This window comes from Falco cherrug, chromosome 5 (genome assembly GCF_023634085.1).
Source record: "Falco cherrug isolate bFalChe1 chromosome 5, bFalChe1.pri, whole genome shotgun sequence".
NCBI lineage: Eukaryota > Metazoa > Chordata > Aves > Falconiformes > Falconidae > Falco > Falco cherrug.
Genome location: NC_073701.1, coordinates 79,826,892 through 79,853,959, shown reverse-complemented (window position 1 = coordinate 79,853,959; position 27,068 = coordinate 79,826,892). Strand labels below are relative to the sequence as shown.

Here is a 27,068-nt window from a genome sequence, read left to right as displayed (position 1 = left end):
CGAGGCCTTTGCAATACTTTTCTTGGACACCTCCAACAAGCATAAGGTCACACTCTTGTGAGGTGCAGCTGAGCTTAAGCCAGGCACTCAATCAGGTACTTCAACTGAAATTTGCTTTTATAATTGGTCTAAGCTTCGAAGTTGAGCATCTTTCAGGATGGAGCCTCATGAATGGAAATTCTCATGTTCCAGTCTTTGCGCACAGGCATTGAAGATCCCATGACACTTTATACAAAAGGAAGAATATTAACCCCAGTGTCCTTGCCAAATGTTAACTTCGTTAATTATGGTCTGCTTTCTTTAATTCTCCTTGCAGTTTTAATTAGATATGGTATTATTCTCTTCCTGTACCACATTGTCATTGGTTATTCCCACATAACCATTTGCTATGTTAAAGGTTGTTAATCTTTTGTCCACAGCTGGCTGTATTTTAGAAATAGGAAAAATGGCTAATTATCTACTCCTGTTTTTAATATGTGTGTGCTCACCCCTTACGGGACACTTGCATCTAAATTCTGAGACACGCATACATAAATTTGTGTATCATGAATGAAAAGGTTGGAAATTATGTGATTTACCAGGACTTCTCAGGACAACACAGGTGTGAACCAATACAGCTTATGACACCTGCAGGATAAATAGATTATTTCCTGGGACTTATGAATTTTCATACCCAAATGTCTGTGTTTCCATATCTCTAAACAGAAAGCAAGAACATGCTTTTGATGCAGTGTAATCAGCCTGACTTTTAAAGTGTTTTGGGATTCATCAGGTTTGATCAGGTTCTATATAAGTGTAAGATCATCGTTGTACATATATCATTGTAATTATGCCATTGTAAATGATTTGTGCTTTTAATATTGTGTTGGATTTTTTAAGATTATGTCAATATATATATTTATCTTGTAATATAGAACTGGAAGCTATTTGAAGCTTCAGTACTGCAAACTCTTTCCCCGCTTACATGACATTGTAAGAAGTAAATTGCATTATGGTTCATGGAGTTTCAGTGCATGTCCAAACAACTAGTTATATTTTGACACACAATTTTTAATATATTGCGCTATATATTTTAATCTTGTAATTTAAAAATCCATTATTTCCCACGTGTCTACTTTTCTTAAAGGACCTCCTGCTTTGACAGACAAAAGCCTTATCTTGCCTCATGTTGTGTCAAAATTGGCCAACTTCTATTTTAAGATTGTTCTCAGCGTTCAGTAACATTAGCAAGGAAATTCCTTGGGATTTTCCATGTTTGATATCAATGCAGGGCAAATTCAGGTAGAGAGTTTCAACAAAATACTTCAATACATTTCTGGCTTTGTATTTTTAAAACTCCCCCATAATCAGAAATGTGAGTATTTGTCAAGAAGATCCAGTCTGATTTTCTTTGTTGTTCTTAATGTGTTTTTAAAATTTTGGAAATTTTCACATTAGGAGCACAGTGAGGTTTCATGAGAAGGTAAATGTAGAAAGCCTGCAACAGTCACCCCAGGCTTTCTTTGGAGTCCAGAAGAAGAAACAGAGGTGAATCAGATCACTCTAAGTGTCCAAGACAGGTCAGATTAATCACCCCTATTTCTTCTCCTGATCCTGAATCCTAACGTTGAGAGTTATTCCTCACACACTAACTCACAGCAGACTTTTGCCATGTGTCACCATTTCTGTAGGAACAAAGGTACTATCAAAGTTAGTCTAATTTACTGGTGCTTTATACCCATGTTACCCTACAGTCAGTGTGAAAATGCTGTGCTGGCTAGCTGAGAATGAAGGCAGTGTGCCAAAGGGAGATCACCAGTGCCTCTGTCCTTCAAGAAGCCACTTATCGATCACAGTGGCCGTTACAATATACTTGGGATTTCTACTAAATGCACAGGAAGGCGGCAGTTAATAGCGTGATTGGCACAACTGCTTTTGTACAGAGCAGAATCACCCAAATGTCGAAGAGAGACAGCAAACCTAAGTCTGGAAGGGATATAGGTATGAAGAAAAGAACCTTTTTTTTTTTTGTATGAACTTTTTATGGCCAGAAGAGTAAGCTGTTTATTCTGTTCCTCAGTCCCTCAGCACACTGACTGAGAATGATAACAGACTTAAGGAGGGTCAAACCTACAATTTTCTGTTCCCCATGGCTATCCTACCTATGGATTATTAAGAATGGTCATGTTTGTCACACCTGTGAATGTTTCAATTGGAATGACAGATTCTGCAGCTCAGAAATTAGTGCTTTCAAGATTGGTAAACGGGTGAGAATTTTGTAAGCTCTGTGTGATGGTGCTGTTGGACTCCTTTTCCCTTCAGGACTGCCTCCCAAGGGACCCCACCAACCAATCTCCTAAACAGGCCAAAGTCTGCCTCTGGAAGTCCAAGGTGGCAGTTCTGCTGACGTCCCTCCTTATTTCTCCAAGAATGGACAACTCTCATTTTGTGATCACTACGCCCAAGACGGCTTCCAGCCATCACATCACCCACAAGTCCTTCTCTGTTCACAAACAGCAGGTCCAGTGGGGCACCTTCCCTAGCTGGCTCCCTCACCAGCTGTGTCAGGACGTTCTCTTCCACACGCTTCAGGAGCCTCCTTGACTGTTTCCTCCCTACTGTGTTATATTTCCAGCAGACATCTGATAGGTTAAAGTCCCTTCTGAGAACAAGGGCTAGTGATTGTGAGACTTCTCCCAGCTGCTTATAGAACAATTAATCTGCCTCTTCATCCTGGCTGGGTGGTCTGTAACAGACTCCCAGCCTTGTTGGCCTTCCCTCTGATTCTTACCCATAAACACTCAACCCTATTGTGTCACCATCTTGAAGCTCTAGACAATCAAAACGCTCCCTAACATACATGGTTAACCCAGTGTCTCTCCTTCCTTGCCTGTCCCTTCTGGATTAACACAGTGAAACATTCTAACTAGTGAAGTTACATCATTGTAGTCATCAGTAGATGAATGACTTTGGTTTGAGTTTCATTTTCATTGTTTCCACACGGAGTCATGACTCTGTTTTCTTGATGACTGATAAAAATTGCCAGATGATGAGGGGAAAAGTGCTGGAGAATGTCTGTGTAAGACAAAGATGATATGGGACATTTGGGAAAATATTTTTTGCCTTTCACTGCTCAGCATTAGCGCAGCCAGACATGGACCATGGACAGGTACTTGCTTGCAGCCGTGGCTCTGTGGGATGACACTGCCCCAGTGGTTCTGCCGATGGAAGGAGGCATGTGAACTCATAACTCCAAACAATGCCGGCTGAGTTAGATGGAAGTACCTTCATCAACAGTGTAATCAAATTCAACTGAAATGTTTAGCTGTGGTTCTAAGTTGAGTATACATACCCTCTTTTGAACCCTCACACACTTCTGAACTTTCAGGTGTGTTGGTATTATTTTTTCACTACCACCTAAGTTGGCCATTCATGACCTTTCCTCTTGGATTTGGGCCTTGTTGTTTGAATTCATAATTCTGTGAATAGACTATGGAAATTTAACTATATTTCAAGGATAAAGGTGAATTACCGCTTGAAAATTGGAAGTAATCACTGAAGTATCTCATGTGTTTGTGTCAAACTGTGGTTTACAATTCTGATTTTTTTCATTCATGGTATTGATAATCTTCTAAAGTTAAAATATTACCACCAGTTTCATGAAGTTGTTGAACTCGTGTACACAGCTGTGTGAAATATGTAATATATAATAGTTATGCATTTCTCATTTGTTAAATTATTTATTACAGAATCACAGGATCACAGAATGGTTTGGGTTGGAAGGGACCTTAAAGATCATCTAGTTCCAATGCCCTGCCATGGACAGGGACACCTTCCACTAGACCAGGCTGATCAAAGCTCTGTTATTTTCAGTGATTACTATTTCCTAGCATTTCACAAAACTGGTAGCCTAAACCATATAACAGCCTTATCCAAAGTCCACTGGAATAAGTGTAGAAGTTGCATTGACTCTCGGTTTTTTATATCAGTCTTTTTTTTTTTTCATATAATTTCAATAAAGCAAATTCATTTACATGAGTGCAGGAAGTAATTAAATATGTGTCTAGAGCTAATATGAATTCACTGTTGCAGTATAGTTAAACTATCCCTGGAACAAAGAAAATACAAAGGTAAAACTGCAGTGAATTCTATAATACTTGTCAGTTTACCACTCTGGAATGAAACAAAGGTGCTTAACGTGCGAATACGCTTAGCGTTCAAATCCTGCATATTAAACATAGCTTGTTCTTGAATAATACTCAACTGAATTCCAAACATTCTTTTAAAAGGTATTTTCACTGAGAGATCAAATATGTAAGCAGATTTTCAAAACTGACTTGGTGTTGTGATTTCTACTGGTATTTAAGAATTGTCAGCTCTCCTAAGTAATAAACCTCTACTTTAAATATGAGCATGTTATTTATGTATTCAAAAAGAATCTTGATTGCTTCATTTCATTGTAGGTTATACAACTGGGGAAATTTAACACAAACTAGGTTCTCAGATAATTTAGTAAAGTTATTGGTTAATTTAGTAAAATCATTATTTAAACACAAAACATTTAAATTTTCATATTTAATATAAAAATATAGCAATCACTGCTGTGGAACAATTTCACACTGACAAGTCACTGGGAAAGTGTCTCCATTGAAAATAACTTGTAATGAAACTCATAGTCTCTACAAGAAAAAAGATTATCAGAATCTAATAAAAGTTTCCCAGCAGACCTATGGTTGTGGCTTAATGACCTCCCTGAAAAATTCCAGGATGTTTCAGGATCCTTGGGTGCAGGGCAGATCTGTAAAAACATGTTTTCTTGTCTATGAAAAACAATTTTCTTAAATAACTCCTGATTTCCTTTCATGTTTTTCTGTCTCAGGTCAGTAGTTTTACCAACAATTTTCCACATTTTTTTCACCTGCTTTTTCATCTTTTCTTTCTTTTTTTTCTTTTTTTTTTTTTTTTTTCCTCTTGGCCAGGTGGACCCAAACTCTACTTTTGAGTTCTTGTGTGTTGGTGGAAAAAATAATTAAAAAAAAGACAGCACAAACTTTATATACATGATAAAATGAAAATAAATGTTGCTTCTATTGCCTTAAAAGTCAGTAAGAATGCAAACCTTTTTTGGGAATCTAGACTTGCACTCCTGTTACACAGTTATTTTCACATGGACGTACAAATATAGATAAGATAATGATCAATGCTGAAAGGTTGGTTATACAGTCATAGAAAGTGAGCAAACCCTGCGCTGTTCTTTACTAATCTTCCATGTATTTTACAGTTATTTCAGATATGTAACATTGTTCAAGTAAAAGTAATATTTGAGTAATTATCTGGAATCCATAGACACATACTTTAGCCTTCTCTGTAAGTGCATTCCATGGGTTTATTTAAAGAATGTTATATTGCATTTTGGAAGGTAATAAGGATAATGGTATACATGATCATAAATGTTATGCGTGTTAAAACCATTAGGGTATCTGGTCTATCCTGACAACAGCACAGTTTCTTTCCTTACAGCGTAGTCTGATGTTCTGTCCACTCTAATTTTAACTATTGCATCTAACTGGGTCTCTCAGTCTTTATACTGCTAAACCAGGCGCAGTATGAATGAAGTACCAATTCGGAGTTCAGTGATGTGGTTAAAAAATCACCGGGGAGTAGGGCAAAACCAGCAAGGTGGTTATTTTTACTTTCAGCCTAATTAATGTTTGAAGTGCGTTTGTGGTAATGCTGTTATTGGAAAATATGGTATAGAAGTAATTGAAGAACAGACACTGGGGGCCATACCGTGCCACCTCTCTGCATCCGAAACCCACACAAGGGGCACTCAGAAAGCTGCTTGTGGAGAAGTGACAGACTGTGACCTTTCACTTTCAGTTTTACTTAATCCTATATAACAGAAGCTTTCCCTATAGACACACATACACAGCTCCTTCTGAAGAACACCAGACTCATATACAAAGATATTTGAAAGATATTTGATCTTCGTATTTATTTTTTTTTTAATCTTTTAAGTCTTTAACTTTTTTTTTTCTTATTGTTCTTTCCTCCCCCTACCCCTCAAGCTATCTAGCAGCATTTTGGATATATATAACAGTGACCAGGGAATGGCACCAGCTAATATGGGTCTCACAAATGCTTCTTGCCCAGCTAACCTACCAGTAAAAAGGGAACTCACAGGTAAAAGAACTCTGATATTTTAGTATTTTGTAATTGCAGAAGTGACGGCGTGTCTCTCAAAAGCTGAAAAAATCTTACCCGTGAAATAGATGTCCATAATTAAATTCCTGTGCATTTTCCAGTTTGTAGTTTTATTTAAGGAAAATAACAAAGACCAAGAAAAATGTTTTATTTCTGTTCTTCTGTTTAGCAATTAAGAAACCATGTTTGCCCCCTGTTTTTTATGAATATCGTGTTTCTAATAAACTTAATTATTTTAGGAAACATAGTAGATTCTTCCCCATGTTGGCTCCTGCTCAACAGCATAAATAAATTATCATCCATTAAATTTGTTCCAGGGTGGAACAAATGGTTCTTTTAAAACCTTACAATAAGGTTATTCAAGGTAAATCTATATTAGTAGATTAACAACTTTAAAAGTTACATACAATTAATCCAAAAAATGCTAACAACCATGTACAATTTATTAGTGTCACTCAGAGGAAACAGTGAGTTTGTTCAATGTCTTACAAATCTGATTAACTCCTGCATTATGGGACATACAAATACATATTCACATTAGTTTATTGTAGGTTTTATCCTCATGTAAAATACAGCAAATTGGAGAAAAACACCCCTCCATGGCATTTCTATGTTCTTAAATAAAAAATGTGCAATAAAAAACCAAATCTTAAGCAACTTGCCAGACTTGCTCAAAATTTAGTACTGGTAGAATATAGATTTGCTTATGATCTTGTTTAATAATAGAAAGAGTAATGAAGTAAAAAGACTAGAAGGCTGCTCTTTGTGACAAGAGGCTATTTTGAAAAAGTGAAAGAAGTACTGGAATTGCAACTTAAGGACTGCTTTAATAAATGTTACTTTCTGTCAGAAGCAGATACACGAGCAATGGCAAAGGAGAGACAAAAAAAGGATAACCACAATCTCAGTAAGTATATCTCATTTAATGGAATATATGGGGAATGCAAAGATAATATACATTAGCTACCATGTCTCTGCTCTTCTTCTAGATCAGCATCTTACCAGGGTAATCAAATTGAACTCAGTCTGCAAACACAGCTAACCACAGAGCTTTCTTCCCTGAAATTAATTTCTGCCTTCCACTTTTGTCTTTCAAAATATTTTGCATATTGTAGTTAATTTCTTTCCATATCACCTCCTGCTACTACGGTTTTATTCTACAGTTGTACAAGTATCCTGCACACTTTACTTGATGTTGTCTTTAAGAATTACAGGGCAAAACAGACAAGAAAGGAGGCAGGTAATGAGAAAAAGCACAGTGAAAATGCAGACTTCACACCTTCCTTCCCGAAGCACCCAAGGGAGAGGCTGTATCTCTCTGTGGGTGATGGGAAGGAAAAAAATATTTACAGAAGATATCAGACAACTTCTAAACACTAGTTAAGCATTTAAAGTTGTAGAAATCGTTGGTCATAAAAGGAGATCAGGGTAGGACTGGGTGACTCAGTGCTCTGACGCTGCTGTGATACCCAGGCCCCCTAACCTCTGCAGGGTGGGATACAGTTCTGCTTCCCTTTGGGGGAACAGTGCAGCCCTGTCCTGACATTAGGCATTTCAGTCCTAGAGGAACAGTTTTCTGTAGTTTAGGCTTAGAACATAACAAAATTCATAGTTCAGTGTCTAAATATGAAACTTATAAAAATAAATAATGTTTTGGTTTATTCAGAATAGAAGAAAAAATTGTTTTATTGCTGAAAGATTACCTATAAAACGAGGCAATTTTTCCCTCTAAAAAGTAATTTGAAATAGAAAACCTGAAGGATTCTTTTTGGAAAGAGTTGAATAAAGCAATTGCATTATCCAGTCCTCCTTTCCACTTTTTCCAGCAGAAATAGTCTGGGAGTTGTAGTCGATGATCCTTATGAGTCCCTTCCAATTTGAGATATTCTATGATTCTATAATTGGTAATTAGTTAATAGCCACTATTTATATCTTTGTTCTCTTATTTATATCTTGGTTCTTTGGCTATTCTGGTAATCTTAGAGGGATTTATGGCTTTACTTCCTTGAAATTATGTACCTGGAATTACACATCCACTGGTACAATGTGCTAGCAACAACTGCGGACAACTTTCTACTACTTAGACTTTCCAGGAGGCATCCTTATTTCTGTCTGTACTTTTTTTGTGGATTACAGACAAACCATGTAGTTTTTTTAGACCTGTTGCTAGTACATCTCTGAGGTGCCAGTGCAGATGCCAGTTGTCTCATTTGGGCAGGAATAGGGAGTTTTTGCTGGACTAGGAAAGGTGGTAAACAGGAGTTGTCAGGAACTGCGAGGGGAAAGGCAGGCACGTGTATATGTTAGGGATGCCAGGCCTTACTTTGCCTCCATTGTTTGTTTTGGCTCTGAGATCATCCTTCCTGACCACAGAAGACATGTCTGAGAACTGTCTCTCACCACTGGCAACTGAACTGAAGGTTATATGCCATGATGATAGCATGCAGACGTGCAGCATCTCTTCTGGTTTGGCTCCAGGTGTATACTTCAGAGCGCAAAGTCTCTCTGAAGATAGCTCTGCTATCTGATGGCTTGGACATATTGATGCATTACATATAAAGGCTGTATTAGTGTGATTTACTCTTCTGTGAGTATGGGGTTTATTTTAGAGATGGTCTGAAAAATCAAGTTTTGGAACTTGACCAGAATTATACAAGCATTCATGTTTCGTGTTGACTTAAGGTCCACATTTTACTGAAATGTTCTTGTACCTTCTCATACCAATGAGGAACAAGGAAAAAAGTTCCTTTTGAAAGGTTAGACCCTCAAAGAAACCATGAAAAGGTATTTAGATTTAAGAAATGGAACCCCTTCTTCATGTAACAGCAAGTTTAAATCATTACTAAATGCGTTTTGTTGGTGCTTTTTTGTTTTGTTTGTTTGTTTGTTTTTCCAGACTAAGAATTATAGTGTAATTTTTGTGTTATATGGTCATCCTGTCCGTGTAGTTTGAAAAATATTTTTCTGGTTTGGCTTTGGTATAATTTAATACTTTATAATTTAATAAATCAATAACACAGGATACCACTGGAACTGTAACAGACATTAATTAGGAAATCTCTATGAAATGTTTCCAAAATTTCCCCCCGAATCCACTAGCAGAACCATTGGAAGTTTCTTATCAGGAAAACTTGCAAAAATACAAAGAGAAAGAATTCTGTAAGTGTCCACTTAGAAAGAAAATTTTTTCTTTGCCTTATTTGTAGCCAATGTTTAGTTGACTACTTTTTGATAAGTATATTGCAGAGCTTTTCCATGTTATAAACATGAATTAAACAACAGCTACTATGCCATATGACTATGTAATTAAGGCACATGCTTTAACTCTGTTTGCCCTGCCGTTGTTTTGCCAACACAACTGAAATGTATCTTTTAAACTGTTCAGTTGCTATGTGCTTTTGTACACTGTGTTCTCCTACAGAGATCCAGCACATTCATGCCACTGGGATGCAAGGGGTCCCTTAACAGTACACTCAGGAGGATTATAACATAAATAAGTGAATCATGAATACAAAACCTGAGATGCTTTAATCTGTTGAGTGAAATTTGTGTTTCTACAGAAAGTAAGATAAGATAGTATGTCTCACCAAGGCAGAGCACCCTGTTAGGGTAAATAATACCACCTAGGGAGTTCCCTGCGCAGGAATCAGCTAGGGAGGAAATAACAGACTGCTGCACAAACCCAAGACCCTCACACAGACAAGAAGAAAAAATACTTTTATGTGTTGGAAAAAGAACTCAACGTGATCTATGTGGTGGGGCTGAGACCAAAAGTGATACGCTCATATGGCTGTGAGAAGGTTGAAGCCAGGCTAGGAAGACCCACCAGGCCGCCCTTGGCTGCACACTTCTAATTTAGCTCTGCCGGGGGTTTTGTGTTTATATTCAAAATTAGGACATCAGACTTTAAATGCATAACTCCATACGTGGAAGAGGGGAACATGTATCCACTCTGCCAATGTTCCAAGCTGTCCAGATGTGGTCTGACAGCAGCATTAGTATATTGAGCCAAAGGTGAGGTCTTCCAAGAAGCAAGGGATAAGAGAAATAGCTCAAAGCAATGCTAGTGCTGGACCAAAGCTGAATCCTGTCCATTCAGTGAGGTTTGGAATGAGTTAAAGTACAACATGGAAGCAGTGGAGGAAAGTGTGAGTTTAAACCAGTAGAACATCACTGCTGGTCTCTGACAGCTAGCACTACCACAGCAGGACTACATTCTCACTGAATATACTTTCTATGCCACAATTATGCACAAGAAATCCCCCAAGGTGATGAGATGTCCTTTGGGCCTATCCACTAAAAAGTGTGACGTTTCTACATGTAAAAGTAGCTGGAGAAAAACATATGAGGAAGCAGAGGAGAATTATCTCCTAATTAGTGAAATGGGAGACAGAAAGGTGACAGACCCTTTGGGCAGGGAAGGGTCACACCCCCAGTCTGGAAACCAATACAATGCTTGATAAAGTGGACTAAAAGCAGAGGGGGGGAATTTTATAATAATTGTAAGAACCTTATTTTCTGGTTTTTTTCCTTTCTAACTAAACTACAAGCAAACCAAGATATGATATGTAGTTTATGTTAGGAGAAGCACAAATTTAAATACAGAAAACATTACTTTATTGTTTAAATTATGTTTTTCTTAATTTCTCAGATGTTTTAGATGTTATTGTAAGCATGCTTCTGCTGTCCATCACTGAAGGAAACAGATGTGCTGTGGCTGCAGTGTTTCTGCGACACAACCTTTCTCAGATTCAGTGAACGGATACAGTTGCAGTTATGTCCTCCCTCCCATATGTCCATATGGAAACATATATCTCCAGTACTGGTACCTGTAGATTAGGGACAGTGAAGCTGTTAGCTGAGATCTGTAGCAGGAGTTCTGCCTAAATCTGGAATGCTTGATGAGTTGTGTTGAAGTCATCAGCAAAACTCCCGTAAACTGAAAAATCAGTTGGGTGGGATCAGGATGGAGAAAAGATACATAAACATCACAAAAAAAAGAAGCGTTAGCTCACATTTTGACAACATGTGACTATTTCATTCTCTAGGAGTCTACTTGTAAATGGGAGAAACCTACAGGTAGGGTAAGATATATAGATAGTGCTAAGCATGGAGTTTCTCCTGACAGTAAATCAGAGACAGGTAAGAGATCGTGTTGGAACACCTATTTGAGGAATGAATTTTCTGTACATTGACTGACTTGTTTTTAACTACTTAAAATGTTTTACGTTTAATTTCTCCAAGAATATTTCACTCTAAAAAGATTAACTGTTTCTTTTTTAACAGTTGAGAGAAGAAGAAGGTATAATATTAATTACCGAATCAAGGAGCTTGGCACACTCATCCCCAAGTCTAATGATCCGTGAGTTCAACATTCTTTCCTATAATAATGTTTATAGTTTAAATAAAGGGGAAAAAACCCCACAGTTGCATATACTAGCTATAGGGTTGAGAAATAGGATACAAAATCTTCCATGCTGGATCATTGGCTCAGATCAGCCTGTAAAAATAACAAACCTTTGACAGATTTTTGGTGCCTGTTGGGAAAATTTATGTGAAAGGATAATAAAATAAAAGCAATTCCAAGGGTTTTAAGCGAGACTACCGCATCGGGAAGGGAGGGGTGGGGGGGAACTGCAACAACAACCAAAACCCAACAAAACCTAAAGGAAGAAAAAAAGTCCAGCTCTCTGTCCCTCGGAGCAATTGTGTGGTGTCTCTGGAGAAGGAAGGAGTGATGCTTTCAGCCCTTGCCACGGGCCCTCTAGTGGGATAAACCAAAACGCATGTTATCACTGTCTGCCCTTTGCCTAAGGAAAAAAATAAATAAATAATAAAAAAATCATCTTGAGTCTATAGACTGAGCAGTTTTCAAAAGTCCTCCATTCAATGCAGGGGAAAAAATCGTCCTAAAATGCAAGGAGAAAAATAACAACTGCTATAATTGCTATAATAATATCATTTTATACTAATGCATATACTTACAGTAATAGAAAAATACATCTTGCTTAAACCATACCTGCAGTCCCTTAAAGCTTGTATTTGTCATCAATAGGAAAAAAGCTGTCTCAGTAGGAAAGCCTATTGTAGGACTAGCAATAAAAATTCAGTGTGATATTTAATGTTGAACTTTAGCCTTAGATTTATCATGTCAATCAAGGAAGCCTTAAGACCATGCACTAGCATGATTGTGACTCGCATAAAATTGATTATACAGATTTTGTCTTTATCATTTTTATGTCAATACAGATCTGCGTGATACTTCAAATGAAAACATCTATTGATATTTCAGCTTTTTTGTTTTCCTTAGGCCTAAGAAATTTTTTATTACATTAAGGATTTCTATAATGACATAAAGCTGAACCTTACATAAGTACAAGGTTGGCATAACAAGCCACTCGGAATGAAATCACTGGAAAGAAAGTTAAAATATTGCATCTTTTGTAGGGAATTCATGGACTCAGCTCTTTCCACAGTATCCACCCAAGATTAGATAAATGGTCGTGTTCTTGCTATGAATATAAAATTAGGTATTACAGCTGATTTTAAATAAGAAGTGCTTTAAGTACCTAAATAAAGTTTTGGCCACATGCGATCTGTTGCAAACACAGACTGGTGGAAGTGTTTTAAGTTTGTTGGTGCTTCTTTCAGTATTTAAGACCATTTTGGCAAATAATTGAAAGATTTCTCAGAAAAACAGTGGATGGCACTGTTGGTTTGCAGCTATAAAGCAATAACAGAAGCAAGTTATACTGTAATTAGAAATGGGCATGAACTACAAATTCCAGTTGCGATTTTTGATTGCCTACAGAGATGTTTCAGTTACATGTTTTGGTCTGGATTCAGGGTTTTTTTATAAACTTACTCAAAACATTATTAATACCTAGAGCAATCACTTAGACTTTTCTTAAAATGAATGATCTGGACCTGTAATTTTGCTCCAGTAAGTGGATAATGGATTTTACCCACAGATTTTGGCATTGTTGCCTGATGAAAAAGTTTCAGGTATAGATACTGAAGACTTTGCCTTTTCTTGTTTTAGTCTGCAAACCCATGACTGAGTCCAACAGTGTGATAGCCCCAGAGTGGCTTATGTTTACAAAAGCATGAGGTGAACCTAAGTGTCTCAGGTTCTGACGACTGGTGTCTTCAAAAGGCTGGCAATCAGTACTCCCTTTGAAAATAGGCCTGTCTAAAAGCTTTCAAGCTGGTGTTAAGCAAAAAGAAGCATCAAAAAGTGCAGGAGGCTTTTGAAAAACTAGGTTATAACATAACTTTGCTATAGCTTGGTGCCAGGTTAAATTAATCTGAGGAAGTGTAAACATTTTTTAATGGTTGTAGGTGGAAATACAGTAATTTGATGACCACGTTGTTCCTTTGGCTGAGCAGACAAATTTATTATTTCTTTATGGTATGGTCCTGTGTTGCCAAATCATAACTCTGTGTCCTTACCCTTTCTTTCAGGTCTTACTTTTTCCTCCATAACACCTTATTGCGCCCCCAATCTGCCCTCTTCTTTGAAAGAAAGAGATGTATCATCTCTTAAAATGTTACAGATAAAGTATTGTATCACACATAGTATTTTCACCTCATATATTGATTTTAGAAGATTCTTCTTATAGTGGGAACTTAGCTGTAAAAGGAGAAACCTTACTGATGCTTGGACTAATGACAGTGAAGGAGATCACCCTCTGCATTGAAGAGCAAATACTACTATAACTAAGCCATTGTGGTTAGCATGCTTGTCCCAGGTGGCTGGCTCCAAGAAGATTACATTCAGACTCAGGAACAGAAAAGAACATTTCGCATGCTATTTGGAAACTTTAAGATTTATATTTCTTAGAAGGGGTGTGTGTGTGTGTGGGTATTTCACTTTTGTTTTGTTAGTTGTGTAGTGAACTTTTTTGGCTCCTGCAGAGGTACCACGGGGACTTTGTTTTGACTGGCTTAAACCCCTATTCTTTTTACATTTTTTTTTTTAAATTATTGATGAAAAGTGTGGATTACATTGCTTAAATGAATGGGTGCTTTAAGTTCACTTCATGAGCATTAGAAAACTGAGATAAATTGCAAACAATTTTGACCCATTTGTATTTTCAATGTCCAAGTGGTAGATGATTCAGATATGCAAAACAATTATGCAGAGTAATCAATAAATAGAGCTTAAAAAAGGCCCAAAACAGTCATATTTTGCTGAAAACCTCATAACCTGCTCCTTTAAACACATACACCTTTCCATTCATGGTACCTTTGTGCTCAGCCTTTCAGAATCCACCTTTTCAGTGGCTAACAAGTGATGGAGTCTAGGAATCCCTACACAAGAACTGTTTTGTGGTAGCTGGACTAGAACTGTCAGAAAGACAAAGAAGAAAAAAATATCATTCCTTCAAGAATTTGAGTCATTTTACAGAACTGGGATGTTAAGAAAACCTCTGAGGGTTTGAGCAGAAGTAGTGGGTTGCTCTCTCCCCTCTCTGCACTCGGCATTTGCCCGTGCCTGACCTTCTCTCTGGTGTCTGTGGACAGACCCGCTAGCGGCCAGCACAGCCACATTTCTTGTAAAGGAAAAGCTTGGGTATACTCACGCTGTTGTAAAATGGAAACTTGCTGCCTCTTTCAGGAGGGCACCCTTTGTAGTTGCACAGGTCATCAAAACAAGTGCAAAGTCTTTCACAGTATTTCTTTGAGCAAGCATAGTTCACAGCTAATTTCTCAGAAATAGGGGAAGAAATGGTCTGCAAACATCGTTTCAGCTTCACAAATATATTTGTTTCTAATAACTGCTCTGTGGCTGGCAAACACTGTGACTATCACCCCCTCCCAAACTCTGTTTTCATTAATTACATCTAATCTTAGATGACCAGATGCTCTCATTCTTCCTACAGGAGTTCAACTTTCATAAACTGGTAGAGCTCCTTCGACTTTAAAGTGACTTTAATGGAAATGAGCTAAAGATCAGTCTCAAGGCTATGTTTCTTTTCTCCTAAAAGAGAAACTCTCCTATATGAGAGTTACATGCTTTGGTCTAGGCATTTGAGATTTGTAGAGAGATTCAGCTGTTAAAGTTAGGAGGAGCTAGGGTTCAAAAGCTAATAAAACAAAGTGCTTTTTTAGTTATTTGCTACTTTTCCATGAAAATAATGTCAAGCATGGTAGACCTCTGTTGATTAAACTAGATAACACATGCATAGGTTGCTAAAAATTTCAAGTTATTGTACCACATGCACAGACAGAGAGACAAGACACAGTCCTCCTTTGCAGAGGTCATTGCTGATGATCAGGCCTGCAAAACCTCCCTGCTCTCAACTGACTTGTTTCACATATAGAGTATCCCATGTGTTTCAGTATTTACAGGATAAAGTCTTACATACACACAATAAAAATAGATAAGGAAAAAAATATAAACAAGGAATTAACAGACAATGAAAGAGTAACATGAAAGAAAGGAATTCCTGCTAGCTCCAAAAACTAGTTGATCTAGACCTGTTGCAGCACAAACTAGTAGGCTGCAACAAGGCTTTTACCATCAATCAGATTCTACTGTCCATGCTGGTTCTCCTTTCTCCAGAGACCAGACCACACTGCTCCTCTTCCATCCAGCCACTCCCCTCCCATACTCCTCAGGGCTATTTAACCACTTAGCAGGAATGAGACACTGCTGCACATCATCCATGTCAATCAACCCACTGCCTTTGAAGCAAGGCCACAGCTGCATGTTATCAATGTTAATTAACCCACTGCCTTCATTCCTCTACATATATCTAACTTTGTAGGTTTAAACCAGTTGTGAGTGCAACTGTTTTGTCTGTTTTTATAAAGCAGTTTCCAATAGAATGACAGTGTCTGCTCACTTTTTAAAGCCTCTCAAATGGGTTTGTAGGCCTTGTTATTTCAAATTTTATCTTTGTTATATACTGAGCAAGCACAATTTATAAACCTCTAAAAAGCAAACCCCACAGTTCCCTAGTGCCACTTTTATCATTTTTCAGATAACTTCATTTGTGCCCAAATTAGGAGTCAGCATTTTCAGAGAAATAACAGAAAACAAATAACTGATCAGAGAATTTCTGAATTCTTCTAATGCACTTGTGCTTGGATTTAATCCATCTTCAAGTGCTGAGGTGTTTTTTTTCTTCCCATCGTAGATGAATCTACTTGCCTGTCTGCTAAGCAGAGCTAGATGCATTGCAGGCTATTGCTGTGTAGGCACCTCCCCCATGCTATTGCCCCTGGTTGCCTTCATCCTTGTTAGTGATATTGCTACTCTTCCAACCCTGCACATCTGCACGGGACCTCTGTTTCTCCCTGGCACTGTCCTATGCTGTATTGTGCTCTGGCTAGAATGAATGGAGAGTGCTTGTGATGCAGAACTAGCACAGACATCTTTGGTATTTTCTTTTGATCCTGGTATAAGTAGAGAGACATGGAGTGAAAGATAAGTTGACTTCTAAGGTCACCAGCTGATCCTTTGCTGTGTTGCCTTCAGACATTGGAAGATTTAACTTCAAAGTTCCTCATTTAATAAGACACAAGTCGGTATATGTATGTATAGACAGCAATGCAAAAGATATGTGGGATACATGCATACACCCAGACAGACACACACACAAAAAATAGCAGAATCTCTTAAACGATAATTTTAACCACAGCATTTTCATCCTAGAGCTCCGTGATAGTTTTGCCTCTCAAATTTGTAAATATTACCACAAGAGGTATCTATCTCTATGTATTTCATACAGAAGCTGACCAGATCCATCTCTCTGGCAGGTTGAATCTAGGAACTAGCCCTCCAGTGAAGATTTATTTCAACCTATAAAAAAAATCACTACCATGTATGTAAAAATTGAACTCTATCAAGACAAAATGAACTAAAAGTAAGCAATATCAGGAAGGTTGTCAATTACATATAACATAAATAAGTTTTATCACAAAAAATTCCAAATACAGTCATGAATACATACACCTTATATGTCAATCAGAAAAATTAACGAAAAAATATTTTGAATTTATGACATTTTATATCCTGACATGGAATTGTTTGTGAAATCACTGCAAAATATTTTCCAAATATGTGATATATGCGGATTTTTCTCCTGCTATTATATGTCTTAATTATTTCCATTTTAACATATATGCCAAAAAACTTCATAGTGCTACATTTTTATGTTCAGACCATCAACCTAAAACTGGCTTAGTTTTGTCTTAATTACATGCTAGGAGGAGCTGACCCCCGCTGCCTAGGAAGGTTGTGTTTCTCCAGAGCTTATGCTATAGGTATTCTTATTACTGTAGCACTTCTCAGGTTGCCATTAAAATGTCCTTAATCAGTTGTTTTCACTTGAAATTAAACAAAACCCTACTGTAATTCGGAGCTATATATAGCACATATAGCTCATATCTGAGATGACAGGGGAGATTCCCAGGCTGAAATGCTGTTGTCCTAACTTTAGCTGCTTTTATTTATTCAGGAGTGCTCTGGTGTAGGCAGAGAGGCACCTTGCTGCCTTTCAAACTCCACTGCAACTCAGGTGTAAATAGGGACCTCTCACTATTTTCCCTAACTTTCTAAAGAGGTCTGAAGCAAACAAGATCACAATGTGCTGATGGAAGGCAAAGATCTGTCCAGAAAATAAGCATCATGTGTACTAAAAGCTTCCTTAACCTTTACAATTTGAGCATCGGTACTCTGCACGCAAGGTGAAAGTCCTCTCCTAGGAGGAAGTTTATGGGAAACTGGCAGGAAAATGTTCTGTCCTCCCACCTGGGCAAGAAGTACAGGGAGAAGCAGGATGAGGCAGAGGGTTGATTCAACTGGGAGGGAGGTGATGATTCAGAGGGAGACAGGTTCTGGTCTTGGCACCTCATCCCACCTCTGCTTTACTTTTTTTTTGACCGTGGAATGTCTAAATGAGAATATGTACACACTTTAGTGCGCAGTCTCTAATGTTTTGGGCAGGATCTGAGACAATAATTATTTTTTTTCTAACCTCCTCACCTTCTAATCCCTAAAGCTGTGCGCTCCTGGCCCACATCACTGAGATGAGGGGAGGTCCCAGGGTGCTGGAGCCCTGAGGTTTGTGTGCTGCCCAAAGAGGACAGCGATGTGAATTCTAGCCCTCTCTGATCAGAAAGCTGGTTCTCCCGAATCATTAGCAAATGATATAAATTCTACAATATGGTCAAATACTGTGATCCTCTATCACAAATAATTTTGCATATTTTTCTGAGCATCTTTAAAGCTATCGGTTCCATAAGTTTTTATCCCCAGGACAGTAAATCAGGAAAGGGCAGGTGGTCTGGGTCCCTAAATCTGGTACCTGCCTGGCTTTTCCCCTATATATTCAGTAGAAAGACAACTGCTTTGGTGGAAGTCTGTAAGGGTGCTTAGCCTTGGGGTAAGGATGCAAGGTTCCTTAAGCACTTATTCTTAAGAGGCTGGATGTAAAGCATAGACACCTCTGAAATAAATCCACTCCAGACCACAGTTTTACACACCCTAGGTGAGCATGTGAGTAGGAGCAAATCTCATTAATTAAAGCAACGAAGGAATAATTTATATTTCTCTTTGACTTTATAAATGCCAGCGTATATGTATTTGGAATAAGTACTAAAAAAAAAATAAATAAATGCACTAAGATGGTTACTTGTCACTCCCAGCCCCAGGTTCCTAATGGTTTAAATAGCTTTTTCCTCCTCAGGGTTGTTTGACAGGACCAGAACCTCTGCCAATCTTCTGCTTGGTCTAAGCCATCTTGTAGTGAAGTGGAGAGTCTGGATAAACCCGTTTTTGTCTGTGTATTTATTTAATGCAGTGGGCCCATCGTGTATCATAAAGTACTGAACTTTATTAGAAATTAAATATTTTCAACACATTTCATTCTTGTTCAAAGGCCTCCAAGGCCTTACAGAAAGGAATACATGAAAAGTTGATAAATGAGTACATGGAAGTCCTTCAACAGCTTCATTTGAACAAGTGTATTGTTAGTAAGACTGCTTGTAAGCTGGAAGTTAAACCATGATTTCCTGAATGATGGGCAGGTTTAATTTTGGTTTTTTGCAAGGCTTTTATTTTGCGTTGTGGTATGCATGTAGCTGTGGATTTAAACTTGGTTTATATTGTTTCAAGATTTTTGAACTGGAATTTTGTCATTTCATAGCCATTATGGTTATGAAAGTGTGATTTCTCTGGTCTATCATCAGTGAGGACTGGCATTCAGCACAGACCATTTTTTTTTTTCTCCACAAGCATAAAAGCAACCTCATTAGTAAGTCAGGTAAAAGGAGTAGTATATTCAAAATGATCTTTAAAAATTTAGGCTTAAGTCCTCAGTAATGTATATTTCCTAGTTCATTAATGCAGAAATACTGCACATAGATTTTAATCTTAGAGTTAATAATAAAAGCAATTTTCACTAAAAATATAAAAACTGTAATGGTAGAATCATGATATTGCATTTAGCTCTCCCACAAAAAGTCACTTTATTACTTTCTTTTGACACTTATTTTCATTCTGGGATTAATTTTACTATATAAGGGCTTCTTAACTATTCTATTAAAATTTCCATTCAGAAGCAATAATATCTAAGAGTGAATAATAGTCATGTAAATCATTATTTCATATTAATGTAAAAGATTTTGTAAGTTCTTATGAATTCTGCTGACATGCACAATTGTGAAAAGGTTATCTCTACATTCTGCAGTGATATGCGCTGGAACAAAGGAACTATTTTAAAAGCATCAGTGGAGTACATCAAGTGGCTACAAAAAGAACAACAGAGAGCCAGAGAATTAGAACACAGGCAGAAGAAATTAGAGCATGCTAACAGAAGACTTCTACTCCGAATTCAGGTTTGTATAAGAGCGTCACCATGAACTACAAAGCTTTCCCAGTACTTATCCCTCATCAAATTTTATTAATCTATATCATTTTCCCCCAAATGGCATTTATTAAAAATGAATTGGCTTTCCCTATTTATTGCTGTGTATATTGGGGAGGGGGTATTTTTTAAGATTCCTAGGAAATTCCTTTGATTATTAGACATTACATAAAGGAATACATGGCAAGTTAAGAAATATGTGTACAAACAGTTTCCTTATGTATGTATTAGGGCCAGAGAAAGCCAAAAAAGGAAGGAAAGTGTATAACCTTGCAGCAAAAAATCAATACTGGACACCAAATTCCCTTCAGTATTTACATTTTCCTATTGTAACCATCTCACATGTTACAGTTCCTTAGGTATAGTGTACCATGTTATATCTGTTTGTGACAGGAAGCAGCAGAATATAGCCCTGTATGGTTTGAAACTTAAGATTTGAATATAGACACATAGGAAGATGAGATGGAGAGACAGACAGACAGAGATAGATTCAATCCTCTTACATATGGCGATTTGCACATATGCCTGTATATAATAAGCATCATCAAGTATCCTCTGTTTCTCTGGATAGGAATGGGCACGTTGCAACGTTTCTGTTCCCTTTATTTGGCTCGGTATGCTATGGATTTAGAGAGGCTGTCCTACCTCTTTTGTTCCTGTAGGACAGTTGCTTAAGGACAGGAGGGGAAATAAAAACACTCGAGTGGCAAATTTTCACAGATTAACAATTTAAAGCGCAGTCTCACAACAGGACAAATTTTGCATGTATGATCTGCATACTTATAGCAATAGTTCTGAAGACACTGGTTTGTCTTTTAAAACATTATCTGATTGTGTTTTCTTTGAAATGTTAGGAACTAGAGATCCAGGCACGTGCACATGGCCTTCCAGTCATGTCTTCACTCAGTGCTGTTGATTTAGCTGCACAGGTCATCAAGCAACAGTCTTACCCAGAGGAGAACGCTGTAGACTACTCTCAACAAATGCCTCTGGCACATGGACCGAATTCTGATGTTTGCGATGGATCTACAGCCTTTTCTGATCCACTTTCACATTTCACGGATTTGTCCTTCAGTGCAGCTTTAAAAGAAGAGCAACGGCTAGAGGAGATTTTACTGGATGACACAGTGTCACCATTTGGAACAGACCCACTCTTGTCCTCCACGTCCCCAGCCGCGTCAAAGGAGAGCAGCAGGAGAAGCAGCTTTAGTACAGATGATGGAGATGATTTATAAAACCAGAAAGGGCCGCTTGCTAAAAGACTGAGTTGAACATAGGCATGATGTTTGTGCTTATTTTAAATATGAAAAAGGAGAGACACCATGAAGATAAGTTACTACATGACAAGGTTTTAAATCAGCTTCACATGGAAATGAGATGGAGATGACCTCATACCACTTCGCCCCAAATTCACACCCTCTGTTCACAGCTGACATTTGCACAAATCTTTCTTCACTGGGAATGTTTTTACTGTTATTCCATGACTTTTTATAGCTCTATGAAAATACTTACCACAAAAGGAATACCCATGTTACAAAAGTGTATTCAAACTCTCTCTTCGTTCTGTGTTCACTTTTCTCTGCTATAAACATGAGTTCTACTGATTTTTTAATTTCTTTTATTTATATATCTACAAATCCTACAAAACAAGAAGCAACAGGGAACTATTTAAGCTGGGAACTGTAGAGATGTTACAGGTTCTAAAATCCGAACAAACAGACGGTAATCCTTTCACACAAGTGAAGTGAGCATGAAATTTAAACTGTGTAGGCTTCTCTTCAAAAGGAGAAAATCCATTAAGCTTTTCATGGAATTCCATTTTTTAAAAAATTTTCATTTGCGAAAAAAAGCAGGCTTTTAATATATATTTTAATGATACAGAAGAAAAATGGAAACTAACGTAGAGGCAGAGACTCAAACGAACTCAGACAGAAAATGGTATGACATTTCAGCAGAAAGACTGTATGGACGTACCAGACTCAACAAAGATGCTCTGTGTTACAATTAGCACAATTTAAAACAAGCACTACCAGTAACAGTGCTGTGTCAGCTGCTTTTCCCAAGAATATTCAAACTGTGTCCTTTTTTTGTGTGCAAGACATCAGAATTCAGAGACACGACAGTGTGCTTTTGGTCAACGCTTTCAGTGTCCTTTGGCAGCACAGTAAGGTTTTTCCAAAGGGACTCTACTTATCCATACGCATGCCTTTGATCCATTTGGAAACAGAAGGAAATGACAAGATCCCCCTTGCATACACTTGAAACAAAGAGAATTTAATTTCAAATTTGGCTTGGGATTCACTACAGAAAAGCAGAAAAGGAAGACTTTTCAAACCGACAGGGGTTTTCAGAAGTGTTGATGTAATGCACTGCTGCTCACAACTAGCTTGCTAGGAGGGGGCATTCAGAAAATGTGTTTTGATGACTCAGTAAAAGCTTGGCAGTTAGAGGACAGGTAGAAGGCATATCATTTCTGTACTTAGTGAAATTCTGGGAAGAGATGTATGTTCCTGGAGGACATTAAGTGCAATCATTCTAATGGTAATATTAATACATGGAAAAATAAGCTGGCACAAGTTCTTCATAGCTTTTCCTCAACCAAAGCCAAAAGACCACACTAGGGAGTTCTTTAACAATTTAAAATATATTTCAAAAGTGTGTCTTACTTTTGCTGTCACTGAGCCTGCCTCATGCCCCACAAGTGTCACAGTACTGGAAATAATAGTAAGAGGTTAAAGTTGATTGTTTATATGAACATTTTACATTTATTTAAACATATTATCCAAAACCAGATTAACTGTTTCTTCTTATTGCATCTTATTGGTACCTGGGTCCTCCTCAGAGTCCTTGCCCATTCCTGACCAACCCAGACAGTGTCACAATAGTTTCTTAATTGGAACGTTAGCAGTGGGATAATAAATTACATCTGAGTGGCTATGAAAGATGATGGAGTATCCAATTTCACAAGACTATTTACGTTTTTAGGAAATTCAAGTCTTTCTATGAGTCTATGCAAACTACTTGGATGTAAGCTGAACAGAGTAGAACTGATTTTCTTGTTGCCTGTGTGGATTCACACACAGCCCAGCACACACCTGACCTGCAGGAGAGGATATGATATGCTTCCACTGCACGGTTAAAAAGAATAACAACAATCAACAGGGTTCTGGGTTGTGGGGTTTTTTTGTTATCGCTTTTTTTATGTTGTTGGTTTGTTGTGGGGTGTGTGTGTGGGTTTTTGGTGGTTTTTTTTTGTAGTAGTAGGAAAGAAATGAGTATTAACTACAGGTAACAACACAGGACTGATCAGCATTTTAATTGGATACATCAGGCTCATTAAAAGAGGAAGCATTTTGTCATAGTTTTGCCAACAATGAGCTAATATTGACATTTGAACACAAGATATGCTAAATTAAAAGTAACATTTATGCCCACATTATGTCTAGTGTGGGATGTGTATTGTCCATTTCAGCTGGTGAAAGGAAGAGGCACTTGGTTGATATCAAATGCCATTTGTCCTCGTACTGCAGTTTCTACTACATTAGTTTTAAATACACCAGTGTGGATTGCTCATAATGGAGAAAAAGAAATTAAATATGAATGTATTACATGACTTTCCCATTGAACTTTTACATGGGAGTTAGACCATACTTCTGAACTATATTGACTTTAAATAACATCCTGAATTTCATCACTTTTATAAGCACTGTTCTAAAAAAACATTATAGTGCATCCATTAAATTTTTTAAAGTTGATTTTCATTCTTCTGACAATTGCTTCGGTCTAAAGCTTAACAGAAGATAGTGAATGCTCCTTTTGCAATGTACCGTATTGCATCTATCATGAAACATATTCAAGCTGTCTTCATTCACACAAAATACCACCCCCCCTTGCCCAAAACACTAAATGTATCCATACCTGTAGGTGTATATTAGGGCAATGTTGTCTCACTACTATCACGTTTTTTCCAGTAGGAAATCATCATAATTTAGTATTTTAGCTAATAACTTTAACCTGTATTACAGCATCACCCTTGAAATGAAATGGTGGCGTAGAGTGCAAGAAACAGTAGGACATTCTGGGGGTGAATAGGTGGTACTGAAGGTATTGGGATGTGTGTGCGCTGGCAACCATGTCCCAGATTTTCTGGAGTAAGCGTGCCCTCTCCCAGCCCAGGTGTGGTGAGGCTGCTGTGGAGCGGAGAGGACCATTAGAGCAGAGCAGAGCATGGTCCTACCGGCTTGCACAGAGGAAAGGGATTTCATGACTACAGGGACAAATCCTGACATCCTCCCTCAGGCAGAATTTCTTTGCTGTCCATGAGAGTTTTATTGCACTGTACCATAGTGCAAGGGAAATACACTTTTTAGCTATTTCCTAAAGAGATCTGTTTAAAGAAATCTCATGAAAGAGATGCATAGTATATCTATGGCTCTGGGCATAGAAAAGAATGTAAAGACTTCCAGAGATTGACTCGAGCAGGGCAGGGGGTGAGGGGAACTGGCTATTTTTGTCAACATGTATTAAACGAGGAGTTCTTGTTTGTTTTCAATAGCAGCTGTTCAAAGCTGGTGGACGTGTTCCCACAGAATACACAAAACAGCAGACTGATAATTACACAAAAGGAAAGGGAGCTGAAATATTAACATCCTGTTTAATTCATGGAATGGATATAGTTACTACAAAAAGAACAGAAAACTAAATTATTTTGTTGCACATAACGTGGCTAGTGTGAAAAGCTACCCTAAGTGCAAACAGTTTTAACAAACAGGAACACAGTCTCTTTACATAGTAAAATAACTAAATATAATTCAGTCATTTAATCTTAATAAGAACATTGTTATTATAATACCTTTTGACTTTAATAGGGCTGTATATATGAATGGAGGATGTAAAATTACTGTAATTTAAAATTATGTTAAGTCTTTTAGATAAGTAAATGCATTTACATTACTATTATGAGACTGTAGAATATTTTTATAATAATTGCTATTTTTCATTGTTAACCATATAGTATCTTGTTTTGTAAGTCAATGTATGCAGACAGAATGTACTTTATTATGCATTGTACATGCAATCTTTAAAAAAATACATTTTATACATGCTGGTATTTTATGTTTATTATATGAATACAATTAAAGGACTGAAATTAAAACATCTTTTTATATGTCCCTTGTGAAACTTCACTATCCGGTCCCTCAAAGAATACCATCACAAGACAATATAATAACATCCACTAAGAACATCTGAGATACCTAGCAGACAAAACACTTCACAACTGCTAAACATTTAGTCCATTATGATACATCATGATCCAGTAGCCTCTCATTAATAAAAATAATTGATACATTCTTTAATATGGTCTCCTGCCATCTGCTTATTCCTGCTGCTAAAGGCTTTGATTTATGGAAAGTGTTTTCAGAATGTTGCGAAATTGCTAGCAGGCATGATGATATCAGTTAAATCACTAAGAAGCTCTACAAAAACCTTTTAATGTACTAGAAGTTCCCCAGACAATCTAGGATAAACAGAATATTGTATTTTAAGATGTAAAACATTTTTTTTAAAGCTGATAATTAGGTAACATTTGGCACTAAAAGATACTCTTATTTAACGAAGGAAGAATTCGGATTGCATTTGGAATTCCTAGTATCAAAAGTGCTGCTTTCTTTAGAAGATATTTGGTGCTTTCTGAGCATAAAATGATGAAAAAAGTTGTTGAGTAGTAATAAATATTTCAGCTATAGTTTTGTAGTAGTTCAGCGTTTCATGTAAAATAGTGTTCATTGTTTGTATACATCAGATAAACATTCTATTTGTAATAAAGATGTTCTCCAGGCTCTTTGTTTCATCAGATCATTAAGACACTCCTATCAGTATTAAAACGGAATATTATTATAAATATTTTTTAAAGTTCAGTGATTAGCTGTGGAAAGAAGCTTTGCTTTTTTACATATTTATTACGTACTTAGGATTTGATCATAAAAGGTACTTCGTTCCTTTGTGAGGGACGAGGAGCCCTCAGTTCACTTTGAAGAAAGGCAATGCTCAGCCTGTTGCAGACTTGGACACTTACCGATTAAATAAACAGTTTCAGAAATTAAAATCAAAAGTTATTTCAGAGCTTGGAAAAGCACTATGTGATACACTGCTTGATTAAAAGTAGTGATATCTGCAATTGACAGACAAACCGATTTAATGTCAGCATCATTTGTACTGACAACCAATAGAAGATTAGAGGAAAATGTATGAAGTTGTGATAACAATCAGACCAAAAGTCTAATTATAAAGGAGGCTGAAACAGTGAAGTAAGCTAAGGCTTACTGGTTAAATCACTGGTACCCATCAAGTTAAATATATATCAGTTTCATTAATTGGCAACCACAAGATAAGTGTTCTATATTCAGGGTGGTGATGATTTTGTTATAATCCACCACATTGTGGTTAAGTATATGATTCATATAATAAGAAAAAGGTGCCTTCAGGCTATTGTTCCTAGCATGGATTAAAATTTACATATTGCTTCTCCTTATGTCAAAACATCTGGTGCCTGCAAATGCTAACATTTCGTTAAAAAGTTTCACAAGATAGGAAAAGTGGATTGGAAACATTGCATGTGAATCATTCAAGCATTATAATGGAATAAGAGGCTGAGTTATGAACAGGCAGATTGAACAATAGTATAGTCAAAGAGATTCATATGCTTATGAGTTTGATAGAAACCACTTTGTATAGGAAGGGGAAATGCCCCAAATCATAAGAAATAACCAGTATTTTTTTCAAATGTCATTGAGCTACATCATCTTGGCTACTATCCAAACCTGCTTTTTTTTTCACCAAATGAGATCCCTGTACCTAAGCATATGTACTAAAGTGCCAAGATTGTGGCTAATGCACTCATTTCATTCATGCGCTTTAGGATGTTGGCATCCCTACCCACCATGTAGTTTCCTCAGAAAAAGTCATTACTCTTTTTTGTTTAGTCCCCTATCTTACAGCAACATATCA

General features: G+C 37.2%; 1 protein-coding gene across 2 annotated transcripts in view; it reads left to right on the top strand.

Moving 5' to 3' along the window:
* Positions 1-25,232, top strand: part of TFEC (transcription factor EC) — a 39,650-nt gene extending 14,418 nt beyond the window's left edge. The window contains exons 3-7 of one of the 2 annotated variants that reach the window (XM_014282042.3): positions 6,048-6,162; positions 7,037-7,090; positions 11,470-11,545; positions 19,884-20,031; positions 20,915-25,232. In XM_014282042.3, coding sequence (XP_014137517.3) covers positions 6,048-6,162; positions 7,037-7,090; positions 11,470-11,545; positions 19,884-20,031; positions 20,915-21,295 — 774 coding nt within the window. In that variant the 3' untranslated portion in view covers positions 21,296-25,232. Of the gene's footprint in view, positions 1-6,047; positions 6,163-7,033; positions 7,091-11,469; positions 11,546-19,883; positions 20,032-20,914 lie in introns of both variants that reach the window. The other variant, XM_014282040.3, reaches the window with a different exon arrangement.
* The last annotated feature ends 1,836 nt before the right edge of the window (positions 25,233-27,068 follow it).